Source organism: Pagrus major, chromosome 16 (genome assembly GCF_040436345.1).
Source record: "Pagrus major chromosome 16, Pma_NU_1.0".
Taxonomy (NCBI): Eukaryota; Metazoa; Chordata; class Actinopteri; order Spariformes; family Sparidae; genus Pagrus; species Pagrus major.
This window is the reverse complement of record NC_133230.1, coordinates 10,736,027-10,757,076: the sequence shown is the minus strand read 5'-3', so window position 1 is coordinate 10,757,076 and position 21,050 is coordinate 10,736,027. Positions and strand designations below refer to the sequence as shown.

General features: G+C 42.9%; 1 protein-coding gene across 2 annotated transcripts in view; it reads right to left on the bottom strand.

Annotated features, from left to right (window-relative positions):
- pvrl2l (PVR cell adhesion molecule related 2 like) overlaps window positions 1-21,050 on the bottom strand; it is a 313,868-nt gene that overhangs the window by 116,727 nt on the left and 176,091 nt on the right. Inside the window, exon 7 of one of the 2 annotated variants that reach the window (XM_073483880.1) lies at window positions 5,905-7,341. The exons of the other annotated variant lie outside the window; for it this stretch is intronic. Coding sequence (XP_073339981.1) covers window positions 6,710-7,341 — 632 coding nt within the window. The 3' untranslated portion in view covers window positions 5,905-6,709. Of the gene's footprint in view, window positions 1-5,904; window positions 7,342-21,050 lie in introns of those variants that run through there. 2 annotated transcript variants of the gene reach the window in all.

Sequence of the window (21,050 nt, the reverse complement as noted above, 5' to 3'; positions counted from 1 at the left end):
GGTATTCCCCAAATGAAGCGCCGAGCTACCACCCTCGTCCTCCATCCTCCTCTTCCCCTCCGTTCCACTCTCATTCCCTTCTGACGGAGCCAAGTGACCTGTTACAGCGTCCTCTGCTTAGCATGGGCGCCACGGTCACAGCAGCAAGGACAGGACTTTACAGGGGTCGCGTTCAGGACCGCAACCCACCCACAACACAGGCCATGCGAGGCGTGGCGGCGGGGCTAAAGATCAGAGAGCGGCGCTTGTAACAAGCATGAACCCGTTTTCAACTCCGTGGTCGGGCTGCTGGGACGGTCTGTTTTAATCACTGCAAAAAGGGCCATCCAACAGAGACTTATCTCGTTTAAGAATGAATAAATCTCTTTTTTTGTATCATCAAAAGATAAATAATCTTGTTAAGCATTTGAATTCATTCATTTAATTTGTTTCAAGGTTGCTTCTTAGCCTCCTTGTGAAGATCTTCGACATAAAGAAACAGAGCGTCTCCTCTGTGGTCTCTTTTTAACTCCGTTCATAAATTCAGCTGATAAAAAGATCAAGACTCTTTATCGTGAATTGAAAAGTTCCCCCAACTTCTATTAAGCCCTTTACAAACTGTACCGTTAGATATGTTTCACATTGTCCTGATTTGTATCTTGTTAAATCATGTTAATGACTTTAATAATCGCAAATTATGTTACTGCGTGACGGCACTTTCCTCCTGATTACAGGATATTTGAGCCGTTTGAAGAAGATGTTTTGAATTGAAGGCACCAAACACTTCCAACCCAACATGCATCCGGCATAAAAACGTGATATTATCTGGTAGACATGTGACTCAGCTGTTCTGGTTGTTGTAATTATTGTTTTGTCGGAGCGCTGGCCGGAGGTAACTTTTGGTATTTTGTCCCTGCTCCTCTTATTTTGGCTCTAGTGCCATAAGTGGTTAGAGCATAATTGGTTATTTGATGAACAGGCTACTTCTCTGCACTATAGCCCTTATAATACTTATTTGTGTGGGGTTTTATGTGTTGTTTTTGTTTTGTTATCTAGATTAAAGTGTTCAATTTCCCATTTTATGAAGCTGTGGTGGTAATGTTGGCCCTGCTGAATGAAGAGGAAACACTCATTATTGATAATCGGTGAATTAAAATGTCACAAAACAAACAAATAAAACACAAATAACTTTATAAAAGCTTATAAAAAATCCTTCCATCACTTTTAAACAGTGACATGAACTAACGAGTCATTCAAGTCATCATGTCTTACAGTAGGTCTGCCAGTATGTCACTGTTTAAAGGTGATGGGAGGGCTTTTATGAAGTTATTTGTCTTTTGTTTGTTTGTTTCATGACATTTAATTAACTGATTATCAAGAATCAGTGTTTCCTCTTCATTTATTATTATGCGCTGTGCCAACATCACCACCACAGCTTAATAAACTGGGAAACTGAACATTTTAACAAAACAAAACAACACATAAGCAACACATACAGAGAGCGGGTGAGAGAAACTTGACAGTAAATGACAACAAAACACAGTAAAGACTTTCACACAGTGCAAATTAATTAGATAAATAACATGAATAAAATATTTTGTTACCTTCAGGCGGACGGGGGAAATTCTTATTTTTGAGGTGTGTTTTCTTCTAGGTGATTTAAAACGGGTCTTAAATAGCCTTGAAGGAAAACAGGTGTAAATGACAACAGACTGCATCGTAATCGGAGACAACATCTGGAAGTGGTCTGACTCTCAGAGGGTTACGGTTAGAAAACGTAATCTGTACATCATGATTCATGAGTCGTCTAACTCTGCGTCCTTCTGCTGGTATAAACAAGCCGTCCAAAGCAACAGCAGCAACACAATGTGATTTAAATATGAATGACGGCCAACCATGACATGGCTCTCCTTTACCTGGGCCCGCCTGCCAGCCTCATGGAACTGATTCACATATCGAGATGTGATCATAACACAGGTAGAAACAACATGAAGTGACTTTTAGTAATACCAGATGTAAACGCAATAGCTTGTGGGTCAGATGTCATATTGTGAAGCAGCGGTGCCCAAACTTTTTCCCTTCAAGGGTCAATTTTCATTTTCATTAGGCAAAACCTAATGAAAAAAAGCTTAAACAGTGACTCGTATCATATTTTTTTGATGTCCCAGATTGAACCAGCTGGAATTTACCACCGAGCCAGGCTTTGTCTCTTCCCAGGGCTAACAACAAATGCCTTGACGGGCGTACATGCCAACCTCAAGGCCAGGGAGGATTTTTTAACCAAAGGGCGTCCTACTCCCAAAATATTTGAGATTCCTGCACTCTAGTGACATTTAACACTTTCTTTGAATTCTCAGAAAGCGCAGAATAATTCGCCCTTTTGGTTAAACTTGTGTGAATCTGTTGCATAAGGTAATATTTATCACTTTTAGTCATTTATTCATTTTTTCTGTCTGTGCACACCACTGCCCTGCGTTCGTCAGCCTCTCACTGGGAATTGATGCGGTGCGACCACCCGTGATTGACAGAAAAATAAATGTGGCATATTTTACAGCCCCCTTTGCCTTTACAAGTTTATGTAAGAAATGGGAATTCTTCTCTCCAGGGCTTCTGAAATCGAAAATATTCTTTCTCCTCTCCATTTCTCTGTCCGTCTCACACTCAGCGAGGAGGGCAAGGCCCAACAGTACAGCAGACTACACACTGTCAGTGCCAGAAACAGGTTATTACGACTAAAATGGTAAAGAGTTTGAAAAATGTTAATACATCGGGAGAAATATGGGAGAATTGTGACCTCAGGAGGAAAAACCAGGAGAGGGAAATGAAAAAAAGCAGGCAAGTATGTTGATAGGAGCGTTCTCCACTCTGCTGTAGTTGGAGACATCACATCAAGCGGTGTTCATGCCTTCATGAAGAGAATGAATAAACGCATCCTCAGCATGAGACTGCATTCGTAAAGCTCAAAGACTTCACACAGACATAAATCAGCTTCATATATATTTCCGAGTAGCTGCCAATCGGTGAGAGGCTCTTTGAATGGTAATCATGAAGCGTGTATCTGAATAAAATAACTTACCCAGATACAGATCACATGTTAATACCAGCTTCAATTCTGCAACACAGCAGTGGGCACAAGTGTTTCTATAATGGGCAGCTTCCAGGTGTGAAGTGTTTGAACTTGCAGGAGGTTGCCGTGACAAAAAGGAGCGTGCCTCTCCTTGTGTTCGCAAAACTTGAATCATGTCCTGTAGCAGATCTGTTGAGGAGGCTAAATATCCCAGAGCAGGTGCAGCGTACCGCGCTGTGCTGTGAAATGTGCTGAGGAGAAGAAAGAGGTGTGGTATTTATAGACTGATAACACGGCTCGGCTTAATTAATTACCAGTTTCTTCCACAGAGGATTTTTACAGAAAGGTTTTTTTTTAATTTTTTTTATTGAAAATGGGTTGTGCAAAAACAAAAGTTATGACTGATGATGAGTTTTTCACACCGAGGGTACGCACACGCTGCAAGACTCTGGGACTAATTAGGCGCCAAAGTTGTGATCACAGTCGACTGTTTCGAATTACGGAGCTGCGAGAAGCCCCCGGAGAAAAAGATGTGCTGAGGCATACGATGGCCAAATAGAGGCTAAGTGTGCTGGAGTGAGATGAAACTGAGCGCCTCTGAAAAGTCAGGGATTTTATTTTTAGGGATGAAAATCATCACTAACATTTATTTTTTCACTTTAATAAGATAAGACGACATGTGTTTAATTGGGAGATGCAAGAAAATATTTCAAACATAACATAAATTATTGTAGTTCAGATTATAAAGTGTATACTTGGCACCATATATCTTTTAAAAACGATTCAACTCCTCCAGAGTTTAAAACATCTGCGTCTTGGAGCGTGTACGCACCCCACTGAGCCAGAAACACACTTCAATCCAAACTGTACTGCAGTGATACAATAAACGAGACCGACTACAAGTGACACGTGTGGCAACAGAAGTTACAGTATGGCTTGTTTCTCATTTTACTTGCACTTTAATTGGCAACCTGTCCAAACACACTGTGAAATGTTATGAAATGTCTCCACGGAGATGTATTGTAACATAGCAGATATAACTGTCTCATTGTACAGAAGAACAGATTGCACAGTGTATAATGTTCAACAACAAGCGACGACGAGGGGGTTGGCTCTCAGAGGGAGGCCGAGCTGAGTGTGGCGTCCTCAACACAACAAAAATCAATCGGCTGAGGTTCAGAATTTCAGATTTGAAGGCTTTCAGTTCATACAGGTCTGTACTTTAATGTTAGACCCACAGACTACATCTTCTAATGTATTTTGGGTCATAAAATCTTATATTTTATCACAATATACTACATTGCAATGATGAGTAAGATCATTTTCAGTAAACCAGTCTAAATGCATCATCAGATTTCTTAAAGATTCCCTTTTCAGATCCTTTATCATAAATATCACTTGTGTTGCATTAAGAAAAAACCTCCAAAATATAAATATAGTGGAGCTGACTAAAACTGTAACTGTTTTTGACTTTACTCCCGGTGGCCTCGACTCCGGCAACCAATCCAACACTGTTTTCCTACAGTAAATAAGTGTGGTTATGATGTGAGCATATGAAGCTCATTCCAGCTGCTGAAGCATGTAGCACCAGTCTAGTTTGTCCTTCTTTATTTTTTTCTTTAACTGTGGCCTTCATCGCCGTTTCCAGGCTCTCTATACATCTCCAAGGAGGTTTTTCCTGTGCTGCAGAGATGTTCCCTCCCTGCAGCCTCTCTGCATCACCTCGCAACCATCTTAACATAAAGAAACAAGTGATATAATTCGATAGTTGCTTAAAAAAATCGACCATTTAGTGGTCTGAAAAGAAAAAGATGAGCAGGAAAAACCTGGGACTCAATAAGGCAGATGTGTTCCAGAAACAATGTGCGTTAGCAAATGTGTTGAAAAGATATCCACTCTGAAAATAACTGTGAATTGATTTAGTCCTTAAATCATCCAAATTTAAAATTGTCACTTTTTCAAATGCAGTTTTGAATGGTCATCAAACTCATTTAAGACGTTATTTCAAGAGAAACTGTAGTTCTGCAGTGTACAAGAAAACAAAGGTTTGTGAGTTTGTGAATTTAATTTAGCTGCTCTCACATCCTCTCTTTAAATGTCTCTTAGGCCGTGTCTCTCTGTCCAATCAGAACACAGAACATGGAATAATCCGGTACATAGCCTCAGAACATTCTGCGGGACATGGAAAAATGAATACATGAAATATCGCAGCCTCCAACAAAAGCCGGTGAATATTTTGCCTTGTTGAATGCGACCCAGATAGGAATATAAATACGAGTTATCCCCTTCTCCCTGCACACAGTCGTTGCGGCACTCGTCTAAGCCGCCCATTATGTAAATAAAGAAAGAGCAGAATCACAGAGAGAGAGATGTAATGTGTGTGTGGCACTGGGAAACATACAAATGGTGCAGGAACAGAAAGAGAAAGAGACACAGAAGAGGGGGAATAAGGGAAGAGCAACTGGAGAAAGTGAGAAGAGACTTAAAGAAGAAAATAGAGCGGGAAATAAAGAAAAGCACATCTTTTTTTACCCATTAAATGAGTCATTACCGACCCAATGTGGTACTGTGTGAAACCCCCAAGGCTCCCGGTGCGTCTTTTTCCGTAGCGAGATCAACACCATTACACAACAGTAAGAACAACAAGAGCAACAACATCTACGACGACAACAATAACAACAACTGTGCTATAGTGAGACGACGCCCAATATATAGATGATGCACATCATTAACACCACAGCCAGCCACACATTAGCACACACTGTTCAGTCTGTTATGTTACTCAGTTTAGTGCCCCCCCCCCCCCCCCCCGCTTCGGCAGCACCCGTCAGGAAACCAGGTGGTGTCATAGGGTCGGGGGGGCGGGTCACTGTGAGCCACTGGGATGAACAGAAAGCCCATCGTGGTCGCCAGTTTGGCTTTTCAAGTTTTTCTAAAACAAGACCCAGGCGCGTCAGGAGAGCTGGCGTCTGCAGCTCAGTCGCAACATCCACAGAAGCCGTTTGGACAGTTTTGATGTCGAGTTCACCAAGTTCATGAAGGTTTTTTTGTTTCTATTTATTTTGAAAGAGGAAGGCGATTTTTTTTTAATACTGTTGATTTGTGGAATAGTGGTTATGGCGCTCCCCGGCTTCAGGTAAGGTATAAAATACAAACGATGTCGTCACTCGACACAATCACACACTTGCAAAAGCTTGAAGAAGCGAGAGCGTAGCAATGAAGCAGCATCGCATCAGAGTCGCTGTGGTTTTCGTTTGCTTTTTGCAGTATTTCTTTTTTTTTTTTTTTCATTTTGTTATATATGGCTGACACTGAATGGAAATCTGTCTGCATGAAACAGTTAAACACAGTCACATATTCAGCCGCGGTGCACTACTGCCATCAAGTTTTTCTTCATCAGCTTCACGACTTTCTGGTTCCTTTTTTATCATTTTTCTTCTAATCCTCTTTTTTTTTTATAAAATCATACAGTCGGTGTCAAGCAGAGAGGATATAATTGATGGCATCTCTTTAATCAGGTTGAATGTTAAGCAGGTAGGTCTTTAGCTGATGGAAGCGATGTTGATCTATCTGGTGGCGAAGGGGGCTGCACTGCCCTCTTCCTCCACCACATCTCCTTTCATTTCAGCCCTCACCTTTCCTTTCCTCTCTCTCTCTCTGCACTCAGACATAAATGGCAGTCCGGGAAATAACAGAACCATCTCTCTGAGACTCCATGTCGTCGTCCAGGTACACGTCCATCTCTTCCTCGCCGCCGTGGCCTCTGCGGACGTGGTAGGCTGGGGGTAGCATGTTCCCGCCTCCCCCGACGCCTCCGAACCTATCGTATCGCTCTTCTTCTTCCTCCATGCTGTCGTCCAGCTCAAACTTCCTTCTCTCAGCTTCGTCCATCTCGCCACTAAGGAGGATGTCATGGGCAGACGGGGGGTTGCCGATCGAGCCGTGGTGCAGATGATGGTGGAAGTCGTTGGCCTTTTCCGTGAGAGTCCCCGTGGCATCGCAGCCCTCTCGGTACGTGTAGATTGGCCCGTTGTTATTCGCACCCGTCCCGTTCTTACTGCTGTTGTTGCCGGTTCCGCTGAAGAGCAGGCGGGCTTTATTGCCATAGTCGCCGCCATTGCTGCCGCCGCTGCCAGTCGCTATGGAGTCCCCGCTGCTGGGGTAGCCACGTCTCTGCTGCCGGCGACTCCGGGTCAGGAGAACGGCAACGAGCGCGACAACCAATAGTAGGGCCAAGAGGGAGCCGATCACGGCGCCCGCCACAACACCGGCACTCGACGGGTCCTCCAAGGCTTCTGCAGAGGGGATGGAGGGGTTGGAAGGAGGGATGGAAAAATGGGTAGAGGAAAAGAAAAGAAGGGCAGGAATTGATGGCTGTTTTTAAGGAAGTCTTGCTTAGTTTTTGGAGGAGGAACTCACAGTTCTTCTTGTATTGTAAGTGTGCTGTAGTGATAGTAGTAGTGTCTTCTTCTACATGTGTTAAAATCCTCTTACAAGTGTGTAGTAATGTTCTTCTCAGTGTAATCCCTTGGTGAGGGTGCAGTCAGTCATTGCTGGGATCAGGCTGAATGGGACTCATTCACTCTCTCCCAGCGGCTCATTGCGCTGCATTTTGCAGACATTTTGCTCTATATACATGTCTGTCCAGCTGCTGGCACTTGAGTTTCTGTCGCCCCGCCCCCCTTTGCCAGCTGGGGAAAAGCCTTTACTACTGTAACGGTCCATTGTTTCTATACTTGATGTTGGTGTGAGCCAAGTTTGCCTCGCCACTCTTGTTTCAGTCGAAGATTGAAACAAAAATGAGAGATGGGTTTACAGCATCAGCAAAAAGCAGTTTGTTTTGTGCCTCGTGCGCTCTTTGCCATGGGTTAGAGGTACCGGCCCAGGAGAGCCACACAGACAGACAGACACAGAGACAGACTCACAGGACAGACAGGCAGAGGGGTTATTTAAAGAGGTTCAGTGGAAATGAGCACACAGTCGCGCCCAGATAGTGCCACAATGTACGACATCCCTCGAGCCCTCCCAGTGTTACCCTCCCTTTCTTTCCCAGCCTCCTAATTGCAACCACTCCTCATCCCCTTTCTTCATCCTCATCCCCCCATCATCTGCTTCCACTGCTTCCTCCCTACGCCTCTCTTATCGGTCAGCTAGTCAAACCACAGGGCCAGAGTGGTCGCCTGCTGTCAACCCAGGACCAAGTCCAGATCTCACTGATCGCAAGCTCACAAAGGTAAAAGGTTCACACTGCGGTGCAAGACTCTTGCCAGGACATTTTTAAGAGGATTCTCCACAGGAATATGAGAGAGAAAAGAGGTCTGGCACAGATAGTGTCGGATTTGTACGAGTGGATTCATGCTGGGCTAAAAAGAGGAGAAAAGAAAGTGTCAAACCAGGCATGGAGAGCGTTGAGCCTATAGTGCAGTACTGCACAAGGCCAGCTAATGTTTTTTTTTTTCCAGTGAATTGCGTGCTGATTTCTCCTCACGGTGCAGCGAGGGCAGTAGAACGCAGAGCAGCAGGGAAATTTGAACCTCTTCCTGTTTTATGCAAATAACAGCGCCGCTCTGCCAGCACTCCTGGCAAACACAGCAGTGAATGCCAATCAAACAATCTGAGCTTGGCTGAAATGAGCACTGTGTGGGGGTTACGTGCCAGGGCAGCACTAGTGAGGGAATGACATTTTTCTTTCTTTCAATGAAATCACATTGGACATCAAATAATGATCTGTATGGTGCTGGCGAATATGAGTTACGCTGACAAAACCAGTGGGGGGATGTCACTATAAGTGGGTCCGGATTGAGAGCCTGTGATTCAGACAAATTGTTCATTCTGAGGGTGTAGGAGAAAAAAGAGAGGACATGAAACAGGAGAGGAATCGAGCGAAAGGGGAGAAAACCAGGAAGAGGCTTGTGGTTGAGAGAGGAGAGCAGACGAGTGAAGAGGAGAGGTCTCAGTCTGATTTCAAACAGTCTTTTGCTCTGGTCTCACATGGGGATGCAGGAGGGTTATGCCAGGGTGAGACAGACGGGTTGGGCAAATGAGGCGGGGCTCTTGGGACAGGATATGATGTCTAAATTAGGGGACAGTGTCTGGTGATATCCAATTGAAGTGACAGAAGGCATTAAGGATGATGAATCCAACTTTCCCTGTCCTAGTTTTCCCTCTCTGCAAACTTACCCACTGGATTGGAAACACAACCTGTGAGCCAAGATGGTTATTTTTATTTATGGTGTCATTTATATCTTAAGCATTTAGTTATATTTATCAAGTGGCTGAGTGAGAGACAGCTGAATAAAAGCCTCTTTTGTGAAAGGTCTTTGGTGGCTGTCTTACTTCTGTTAATCAAGTGCTTAAAAGTCCATTATTCTGTGCAGGCTGTAAAGAACAAGGCTCATACAAACGCTTTTTTAGTCCAAAGTTGAGGGACACTGACTGATATTTAAACATTAATGATCTTTTGTGAGGGAACTTTATTGTCTTTGTGACGACTGTGAGGTAGCTGCCTCCTCCTTGTGTTAGTGAATGAGGTCAACATGATGAATTCAGCTATAGCTGCACCCAGAGAGGACGGATATTGCTCTCAGGCAGGCATATTCAATTGGCGGCTCACGGCCACATACGGCCCAGAAGACACCTCCGAGTGGCCCAACAGAAATAAATCTAGTATATGAGAAAATATGTAAACCAGCCTGCATATGTAGTGTTTTTATGTCCATGTATTTCTCACGCACATGTGCTTATAAATGTGATAGACTAACAGGAACAGGAACATTGCTATTTTTTACCACATTCATTTGCATTTGTTTAAAGTTTGTCGTGACCGTAAGCTTCTCAAAGGATTTTAAAGGCCCGTCTACATTTCCTGGTCTTCTAATCAAATAGCCCTGCTCTAAGGGTTACATTTTAAAGTAGTGGTTCGTATGAGTTATTTGACCACATTGGAAATTAAAAGCAATATACGTGATCTGAATGACCACAGCTGAAGGTGGAGGGCCATCGCTCTTGGGAGAGATGTGGTACTGTTTAAATATAGGGATAATGGCCGCCTGGTAGCCAGAATAAAATGTTCAAATATGTACCTTATTAATATTTCTACCAACAAGTTGTTCACACTTGTAGGACCCAACTTTTATATTGGGAGGTGGCTGCCAAGCTAATGACCACACTTTGAGACTTTGAGTGTGAAACTACTGGATATTTTTGATGGGGGGACCACAGTGTTTCAACATTTTCAAGCGTGATAACACTAGATATCTTTAGGGAGACCTAGGAGCTACGTTTATAGCGACAAAACCAGGTGTTTTGAGCCAAAACATGATCTTTTCTGAACCCTAACCAAGTGGTTTTTGTTCCTAAACCTAACAAGAGCGAAAGCACAGCGTTGTCACAACATAAAAACTGAAAATTTTACCAAAAGAAATGTACAGTTGCAACAAAAATAATTGTCATGTTTCAACATATCCGTGGTTTGCAGAAATGTACATTGCCGACATTCATTGCGGCGATTGGGTTGCACAAAACTTGCAATAGAACTTCAAACCCCGAGCTCCGTTCTCACCTCACCACAGATGAACAAACACAGTGGGAAGTGCGTGTGAATGTCGAAATTTGTCGATTTTACAGTCACAGCCTCTCTCAGTCACTCCAGCATCAGAAAGTAGCAGCTCTGACAGAGTATAAAGGCCCCGTCAGTGATTTGTGTTTACAGAATATCTCCTTCCTCAATCACAGACAACTTAAATGGATAGTTTGACACTTTAGTGAGTACGCTTATTTGCTTTCTTTTCAATAGTTAGACGAGACGAGACGAAAATAGCTACAGCGGTTTATAACGACATCATATGATGATGAACGCCTTTTGAAAGTGCTAAAAGTGCATGTATGTACAGTAGAAAAAAGATCTTTATCAGACGCAGGGTAGCTGCGGGTGTTTCTCCGACATCACTTACTACAATCTCAAACACTAATGGATGCAGCTCTGACGAAAATGTGTCGGATGCGTGATCAACATCAGCGTCAACTTCTTGTCAACCACCCAATGAGACGTTTCAGTAAACACTGTTCTATGATCACATTTCACCCCCCCCCCCAAAAAAAAGTGAAAAAAAGTGAAAAAAAGAGAAAAAAGCAGAGAAACTATCGTTAGCAAGAAAATAGGCCATGCCTGTCATCCTTATTTCTCATCAACAGCAGCAGCCTGCCTGCATTAAGAAGCACGGTGATAAATGTCATAGAGAGAGGCAGGGGAGCTTATATCAGTCTCTGTATTAGTGTCATGTACATGGAGGAGATTAGGGGGGGTGGGAGGGAGAGAGGGAGGGAGAGAGAGAGAGTGAGAGAGGAGCATGAAAACTACCCATTTCTACTCAGTCACATTCACTGCGGTAGGGATAATCTAAATGAGAAGATTTGGGATGAAGGTGGAAAGGGTTAGGAGGGTGGAGTGAGACGGACAAACAGAGGAAGGGAGAGAGTAGAATAGTCTAACGGGTGTGAAAATAGCACAATCTAAATAATCTTTTGCTGATCTCCTTCACCACCTCTCCTATTGTTCTCAGAACTAGAAAACCAGGCCTGAAAACACAAAGACCTGCTATAGTAGTCCCATAATAAGCCAGAGGTAGCGACTGTAAAAAAAAAAAAAAAAGCTCTACAGCGGGAATTCTCATTAAAAGCAGCTTTTGGTCAAGGACGAGACATATAAAAAATGTACCCATGAATACGCTCCAAATATCAAAACACCGTTAACTTGGAGACAGAATACAAAAAGGACGAACCACAGAGACTTGTAGAGTTGACTGTCTGTATTAAATAAAATATTGCTTTGTTCTTTTTTATTGTATCGGATTCCACTTCGACGAACACAGGAGGCAGAAGCTATATGAATGTTTTTTATGTGTTACTGAACAGCGATTACACGCTGAGCTAGTGGATCTCCCATTGGTGGGCTCATAAAGCCGCCTGAATAATGCAGTTATTACTATAGATCGCTCAGAAATTATCAAAAATATGATTTGAATAGTGATTTCAGATGAGTGATTTCATTTGACCGGTAGAGCAACAGGATCTCTGGGGAATTCAAACAACACCTCCCACACAAAGTTGAGTAGGTTCCTCAAAATGGAAGTAATTGCGAGGTTAAGACAAAGGTCAGCAGGATTACAAGCTTAAGTTTTTTCTAGAATAATGCCCGAAGGTTTCAGTCTAAATAATGCACAATAGTTAAAAAGTGTCTCCCACATAAGTAGGACAATCTTCAACTTGGAGTGATGACTGCAGAAACCTTTTACAAACAAGACCCGGTCCTGAGGCACAAATGAAAAACCACAGCTACAAGTTTTATTGTAAGAACAATCAGCAGAATAAATTTCATCAGCGTTTGTTTCAAACCACAGACGTGTTGAAGCTTTACAGCGTCTTTATGTTTCAGCTTCCTGTTTCTGTGGGTTCAGATTTCTATTAAATGTTGTGAAAACACTGTGCTGGTCTGGTTAGCTTTGCCACTTGGTTAGGGTGAGGAGTAGATTGTGTTTTGGCTTGAAATACCTGGTTTTGTCACCACAAAACAGGCTGAACATGTCACGACTTCCCGTCTAATATAAGCGTTTTTTGTCATCAGAAACATAACTTAACATTGGCCCCGAGGTCCAACCAGAATAACTGCTGTGTGGTTATTTGCCTCTGTGCAGCATTCAAGTTGCTGTTCTCGAGCCGTGCCGTTAAATAATGGCCTGAACATTTTTTTCGCAGAATATTATGATGTCATATGGGAGTTGACCTTTGGCCTTTTGGATATAACATGTCATAACTTCATCATTTGTGTGAAATGTTGTAAAAAATGATCAGTTTCTCCTTAAGTCCAAGTGGATGATTGTGCCAAAGTTGGAGAAATCCCCTCGAGACATTCTTGAGATATCATGTTCAACAATAATTGGACGGACAGACGGATGGACGACCCGAACACATGACGCCTCCGGCTACGGCTGCTGCTTTTTTATGCTGGCAACTGGGTTCTTACTGTACTTTGTAAGGTTACACAAGTGCCCCGGTATGAGCACAACCATTCTAACCATCAGCTATTCTGGTAATATTCTGGTTATAGTTAGCGAGCAGGCTGACCATCAAGGATTGTGAATGGCACGATCACAAAGAATACAAAACAGGCAGTAAATATCTGCACTCAGACACTCAATAACTACTTTTTTCTTTTTCATCTGGCAAACAAAGTGCAGAAGAGCCCCATCACTGTTCCCACATCATCAGCGTAAAAATATCTCCCCTGTTTTTGAGTGCAAGTTGTGTCGTCTCTCATTCTTTCCAAATTTAAAACCGGAGCCACAGGCAAGGATGGAGAATCTCCTCAGTTTTTACACAAATTACTGAGAAATGGTTTCCATTCATTGGGATTTTGTTTTTGTTTCGACCGACCAGCTTTTAACCTTTGGTTTATTTTTTTAATGTACCTTCTTTAAAAACATGTACAGATACTATCCTTTTCTGACTTGCTGCTGGCTGAAACAGTATTGAACTACTAGATCCAATACAACAACAGTATGGGCATCAGTTTTAGGGTTGGGTTTAGGGATATTGGACCCAAACACAATAGGAGGGTTACTGTGTGTGTATTCATTTGTAACTTTCTCAATTTGTATGATCATTTCTGTCTTTGTGCTGCCTAACATTCCTCTGAGGGAATCCAAGGATCATCTTATCTCATCTTAAAACGCTGTTCTTCTTCACAGGGTAGAAATAACCATGAGCTTTGTTTGTGTTATGTCTTGTAATATAAACCACAGTGAAAAGAACTGAGTCATGATTTACCTTCACCATGTATAAGCAGTGTGTCTCAGAGGCACAGGCTCATAATCCTGGCAGATGTAAGCGGAGGTGGGGGAGGTGAGGCCGAGGCTAAATGTTATCACGGCAGGTTAATGGGACCCGGAGGCAACTCAGACAGGAAATCACAGATGTACAGTACTGAGAGGATTTGAGGGTAACCTCTTCACTGACACAGCAGAGCTGAAGCTAAATATTTTACAGCTGACTTTGACAAAGTGCATTTTTATGGGTTGCATCTGAGATCCAATTTTGAGAATAAAAACTTGAGCAGGAAGGTGCGAATAATGCATGATGGAGAAATCACAGGAGGTTCGACTGAAGGACGTGCGTCATACGGACGATGATGGATAACATTTTCCCAGTTGGTGATCGTGCACAGGCGAGGTACTTTTGCAACATCATGCACAGGGTGCTACTTAGCATTAGCAGTTATTCATGACAAAGCGAGTCCATTGTGCCATTTTCCAGGAACACGCTGTGTTCTTCAGTCCATCTGTGGCAAAGTACACCCAGGCCATTAAAGGTCTTAATATGCCATTGATGTGACCTGACTTGGTAGGTTCACTCTGTGTAGGTAGAAGGAGCTATTTAAACGGTGAAAAGGGCTGCACGTCCACTTCCATTCAGTGTAATTGCATCATACTGAGACAAATATCTGCACTGGTACAAGTTTGACAGCTGAAATAATTACCTAGAACACAGCATCAAAGATAAAATATAATTCTGCCATTGACATACACAACAATAACACAGTTACCTGTGCTTACTACTCACTAGCTTTGTGTATAGATCATAAACATATAAATACCGATGGGATGACTTTTTAATATATTTTTTCAGACCTCATTAAATGGACGCCTCAATTCCCCTCAGAGACTCTCACCATCTCAGAAAAAATGAATCTTTAATGGTGACCTTATCCGGCAGCCATCTTCTACCAACTCAAACAACCGTCCTCTCCTCGCAGAGGAAGTGAAGACCAGGCTGAAAAGTTTTCCACTGCCACCTCTGGCTGAAAGTTTTAATGTCAGCTTCACCTCTGACCGCACCCAGCATCACAGCTGTGAGCTGGGTTTCACTCCACTGACCAATAGGAAAGCCGTCTTGACAGCGGTGACCTTTGAGGGAACGGCGAGCACGGGTCCAAAATGGAGGAAGCTAATTAGCTGTGTTGCGTTATCGACTTTGATTTAACCCTTTGCCAGAGTGAAGACTGCTCATGTCCCATCATCATGTTTTAACACATTTTTAGTAAAAATACCTTCAAAAATTCCCACTAATAGTGAAGCATATTTTAATCACAATATCAGTCAAAATAATGTTTCGTCACCATATCGTGCAGCCCTCGCTGTAGGGCTAATATTTGTTCTGAACTACAAGGATTAAAATAACAACTCATTCATCAATTACTATGTTAATGACTAACAGCATGTCATATAGAACAACACCTTTGTCAGCTCAACTTCAATTAAAGGACGTTAAAGCCGACACAACATTATTCACAACGCAGAATGCAGATGTACAGTAGAGCGCTCTGGCTGTTTCTCTCACAGAGTCGCCACAAAAACCTGGAACTTTAATTTAAACTGTTACACTGACTAAACTTTCATTTGACAAAAGCTAAACTTGTCTTTATGAACAAGACACAAAACACCTCCTGCTCTTGTTTTACAGTTAAATATGATCCTCTGCTGTTTACATGTGAAATATATATATATATATAACATTAAGGAAGTAATGAGGCTCCATTTAAGTTAAATGAGTTTTTATGTCATTGTTTCTGCACTAATTGTTGCACTTTAATGAAAAACATTCAGTGTGAAGCTTCTCTTTAGGTCTTCTTTATGAACCAGCACCCACAGAAACCTCTGCACACACACACACACACACACACACACACACACACACACACACACGCACACACACGCACACACACACACACACACGCACACAGACGCCCATGCATTCAAACCTCATCAGTCACATTTGCATTACATACAGACACCCTGCAGCAAACACACACAGCTACACACACACACACACACACACACACACACTGTATAAAATGATTAATGCTCTTAAATTCTTTTGCATTCATGCAAACACACAGATAAGCAGTATTACACACACACGCATACAGAAACACACACAAACATACACACACACACATGCAAACCTCAAAAACATCTATTAGCAACTAGACACTAAAAGCCTTCAGTGTGTATCTGTGTCACTTCTCTAACCCGTCCCCAGCGGTTGTACATCACACACATAAACTCACACACACACACACACACACACACACACACACACACACACACACACACACACACACACACACACACTCAACTTAATTACCCTTGATGACACAAACTTGTACAAATGCAGACACACACACGAAGCTAAAACCACACTTTCTCTTCAATTAGTCTGGATTCCTGATATTCACACACACACACACACACACACACACACACACACACACACACACACACACAAACACACACACACACACACACACGTACACACACACTTCCTTTGCCCCACAACCAAAATCTTACTCCCCCCCACCCCCCCGTCCTGCATCCAACCGCCGGTGTTTCCATGACGATCTCAATCATTTCCTCATGCAACCCCTCGATGCCGCAGCGAGGGAGGAAATTTCCTGCCTAAATCATCTTCAATTCTGTCTCTTCATCACGGATTCTAGCCAGTGCTTTTCATCTCCAGCGCTCTCCCCTCGCTTTTCATCAGCGAAGAAATAATCAGGGGGGGTGGTATGACAAAAAAAAAAGGAATAAACTAAACTGTAAACCACACAAAAATAGACAGAAGAAGTGAGAGAGAAGGAGAGGAAAAAGTCCGAATGACTTTTTTAAGCATCTTGTTTTTTTGGCATTTTTCTTGGCCCATTGAGCCTCGCTGTGCGCGCTCTCCTCTGAGACGTTCAGGATTTTAAATGGATGTCTTCAGACACAGTGCAAGCAGATGGGATGAAAACTAAAGAGCACAGACAGACGGGAAGGAGAGAAGAGAAAGAGGGAGGGAGGGAAACCGGGTGAATGCAGTGGGTGTGGATAAAGGATTGGATGGATAGATGATGATAGATGGACGGATGGATGGTAGTGGAGATAAATGGAATGATCTTCTCCAAGCTCGTTAACCCTTTTCACCTTGAAAGCTCATCTGTGTTGCTTTTTCGCTGCAGAAAACACACTGAAACGTAGAAAAGGCATGCGTGGGAGTTGCACCTACATGCACACACATTCTTTTTCCCCCAGTCCTGTGGCCTCCTGCAGGGGTTGTGAACTATAGGAGGTTTCCCCAAGTGCCTCCCCACCTTCCTCCTCAAGCTCTACACTCATTTAGCATCCAGCTGCTGCACACACACACACACACACACACTGGCTCATAAAAACACTCAATAAATGACTCAGGCACACACAAAAACACTCTCTGCAGATGATTTCCCCCACTCCTGGCTCCATTCAACTTAATAACCGCCCTCAGCCTAAAGTGTAAATGCACAAAAATTACAGCCTGTACAAGCACATTTGCGCGAGCCTGTGTTCATGTACACACACAAAACACACAAACACCTTAACTCACTCTACCTGCTATTGGCAGTGTATATGTGTATGAGCACACAACCAGACTGCTGGCACACACAACTGCACACACACAAGTGAACAAATCCCACTCTGGACACCACAGGAGCTCGAGGCCTCGGAGGTAAAAAAAAACAACCTCCAGCCGGGAGTTTCACTGAGCGCAGATTAACTGTACAGTTGTAAAAATGCAGCCATAAAGACACTATGCAAGGCAACAAACTGGAAGCACCAGGACTGGATATTGATTCTGAGTACATGCACATCCACTAACACAAGTCAGATGAGCACAGAGTCTGATACTAACTGCCTGTGGTGAACATTAATGTGCACAAACTGAGGACATTAACAGTTTAAGGGCTGATGAAATATTCTTAAAAAGGCTTCAATCTGCTGTTTAATGATGACTGAGGCGAGTCAACTCGCTGCCAAATCACATTTGAAGGACTTGTTAAAGAAATTCAAGGTCAGTTCAAGCTTTTAAAAGTAGCTCAATTCAAATTTTAAACATGGCAGGAATCAGATTTACTGAAGGGCATTCGCTCCTCAGCCAGCAGGTTTTCATGATCATGCGGCACTCCGATATATTCAATTTCTTTTCAATTTTGAGCTTAGTATGAACTTCAGGAAATGTTTTTTGTCATTATCTATCAAAAGACTGGAAATCTTCTGTTACAGATGCACAGTTTCAGTGCTATGTTCCCAGGCAACAGGGCCTTAAAACAATATCCTGATGTTTTTAGGCTATACTGCAGTACACAATATGTATATCATGATCTCCTCAGAAGCACTTCACAAATGCTAGGTCTGGGAGACAACACTGTAAGGATGCCGACTGGTACTTTCACAAAACACTGACAGAGAGAGATGTTTTAAATTATCGGTGATGTGGATGTAATGGCTAACAGAGAAGCTACACTGAACATGTAATGTATGCAGACCACTCATGGAGCAGCTGCTACAGCACTATAATCAATGAGATTGGCTACACCTTTTTTTTTTTTTTACGCGGCTCTTTCATAAAGTGTCAATTTTGTTAGATTAAACTTCTCGTGTACAAGAAACAATTCTAGCTGGCAGTTTGGTTTTGAGAGTTTCAGTTGTTACCTCCACCAAGGACATTATGGTGTGTCAGCAGGATTACACAAACGTGGATGGAGGATGGGTCTCGGCCCAGAATTGACCTTTTAGCACGGTTGTCGACTTTTTCGTTAATGTCTCAGGTAGGTGGTTGGTATCTATGAGTAAGTACAATCTGATGCAGTTGAAGGAGGATTGTTGGGCCTTAGCGGAGGTATGCGCTCGACTGAGTGCCAATCTAGATATGTATTGTTTCCTTTCAATTGCGTCCTTGGATAAGCGATCATAGCGATCTTTGCTCAGTAACTTTATCCCTTATCTCGCTTATTGTAGTATATTGTTGTTAAATTACAGTTATTACACAACCTCCATGAAAAGCTGAATTTCGCAGTGCTGCTGGGTCCGAAAACTTAAGATACAATTCAAAAACGAAAGTCTTCTTCTGATCCGTTAGTCACGCAGTCCTATGCAGTACGTAGCTGCAGGTGTGGCCCCTCATGTAATGCGTTCTGTTGCACAGCTCATTTGACATTTGGTCTGCATAACAGTCTGGTAAGATCAGGAAATTACATCACTGTATCGTCGGGTAAAGACAACACTTTTTCCATATCATGATATAACGAGATCCAGAATCCAGTCCGATATCATGAACACATTATAATACCAATTCCTTGCCAAGCACAACCCCCCCAAGGTGTAAAGGAAACGTCCTCTCAGTCAACAGATCTTCAGATTTCTCCACCTTCTCCTCCATGATTATGCAGACTTGTGTTACATCCTCAAGCAGCGGATAATTGTGTAGACCTCTGGAATGTGTGAGAGTTGAGAGCCGTGACCTTAAAAAGCTTGAGAGCCTCCGGATCACAGCATGTCTTGTCACGCCGGCCGTAACTGTCTGCAAGGTACAGTTTTTACAATTAGCCTTTAAATCTTATTACAGGTAGAAGACTGCAGACAAGTGATGCATGCATTTTGTAAGCCTGATTTAATCAAACCCAGATTGCTTCGTGCAAAATGAGCACTTACTACCCACCGCGCCAGCAGGGTGGCCTGTAATTACGGAGACAAACCCGTAATAGAAAGATAGATTGAATTCCAGATCTCTGTCAAAGGATGTGATCACACACTCCATTTTTTTTTATTTTTTGAGCCTGAGTTTACTTTGTCACAGTTTTTAGATGGTTTAGAGAACCACAGCTTGAAACAACGAAGTCACAAGACTCGCAGCTTGCCTGTTTACTTGACAGTTTTGAGAAAGCTGACACGCTGCCAGGTGAGAGAATTACTGGAAAAGAAGTGATTTCAGTTCCTGTAACTTCAGCACTCCTTGCCATAACTTTCCCTCCCTGTGAGGACACGTGAAGAAACAGAGCTGAGTATCGGTCCAGGCTCCAGTTTCCCATGGGTTCAATTTGTTAATGCTCAGCTTTCCAGAGATGAGAAACTGCTCTGTGTCAGGCATCAACATCAGTGTATAAACACAGCGCAACCATCAAGTCTTGGTCCTACAGTTGCAACACACTATTTCTACTCTTAACAAGCTGAAGACTACATGGTGTGTTCAGGGGGTTTGGTTGGAGTTTTAATGGCACCGTCCTCACCTATGAAGCCGAACCAACAAGACTGAGAGAGTAAACATGTCTCACTTGTGCTGTAAATGATTTCAGCGATGCCAAGTTACGACTCAGATTATGTTTTGTGTTTTTGATCCTCGCCGCTTCCTGGAAACTTTGAACCAGCCAGAAAATGATAAAATAAATACCCTCCGTCAGCCGGCCGCGTCCATATAAAGAAGCATTTAATGCAAATCTGCGGCGATCCATCATCCAACTGTGGTGCTTACTCACTGCTGTGTGTGAGCAAGTCTCACACACACACACACACACACACACACACACACACACACACACACACACACACACACACACACACACCTACACACACGTACACACAGAGCTGTCAACTTGAGAGGGTTCAGTAGTTTAATGAACATTATTGATGGCGAGGCTACAGCACTGCTGGCGTAATTAGTGTGATGTCTCACACCTACATGTCTGTGGCTTCATTAATTCAGTGCAGATTCAAGCTAATATGCATGGGCATGTGCACACACACACACACACACACACACACACACACACACACACACACACACACACACACACACACACACACACATACACACACCCATACGTCATAATCCAAAACCCTGGTAAGTGCTCTTGCTTCTACACCCCGTCTGTCCTGCATTATGCACTGAATTTGCATCGCTGTGTGTGTGCCGATACTGTATGTGTGTGTGTGTGTGTGTGTGTGTGTGTGCCAGTGTTGTGCACTGTCAAATATATTTTTAGTCTTATTCTGCTTGGCTGAATGCAGGGAGCTGATTGGATCCAGACCTTGGCTGTTGATACTGATCAACAAAACCAGCTGAGTGAAAAACAGCCATCAGCCTCCGTCTCCTTCCTCTCTCT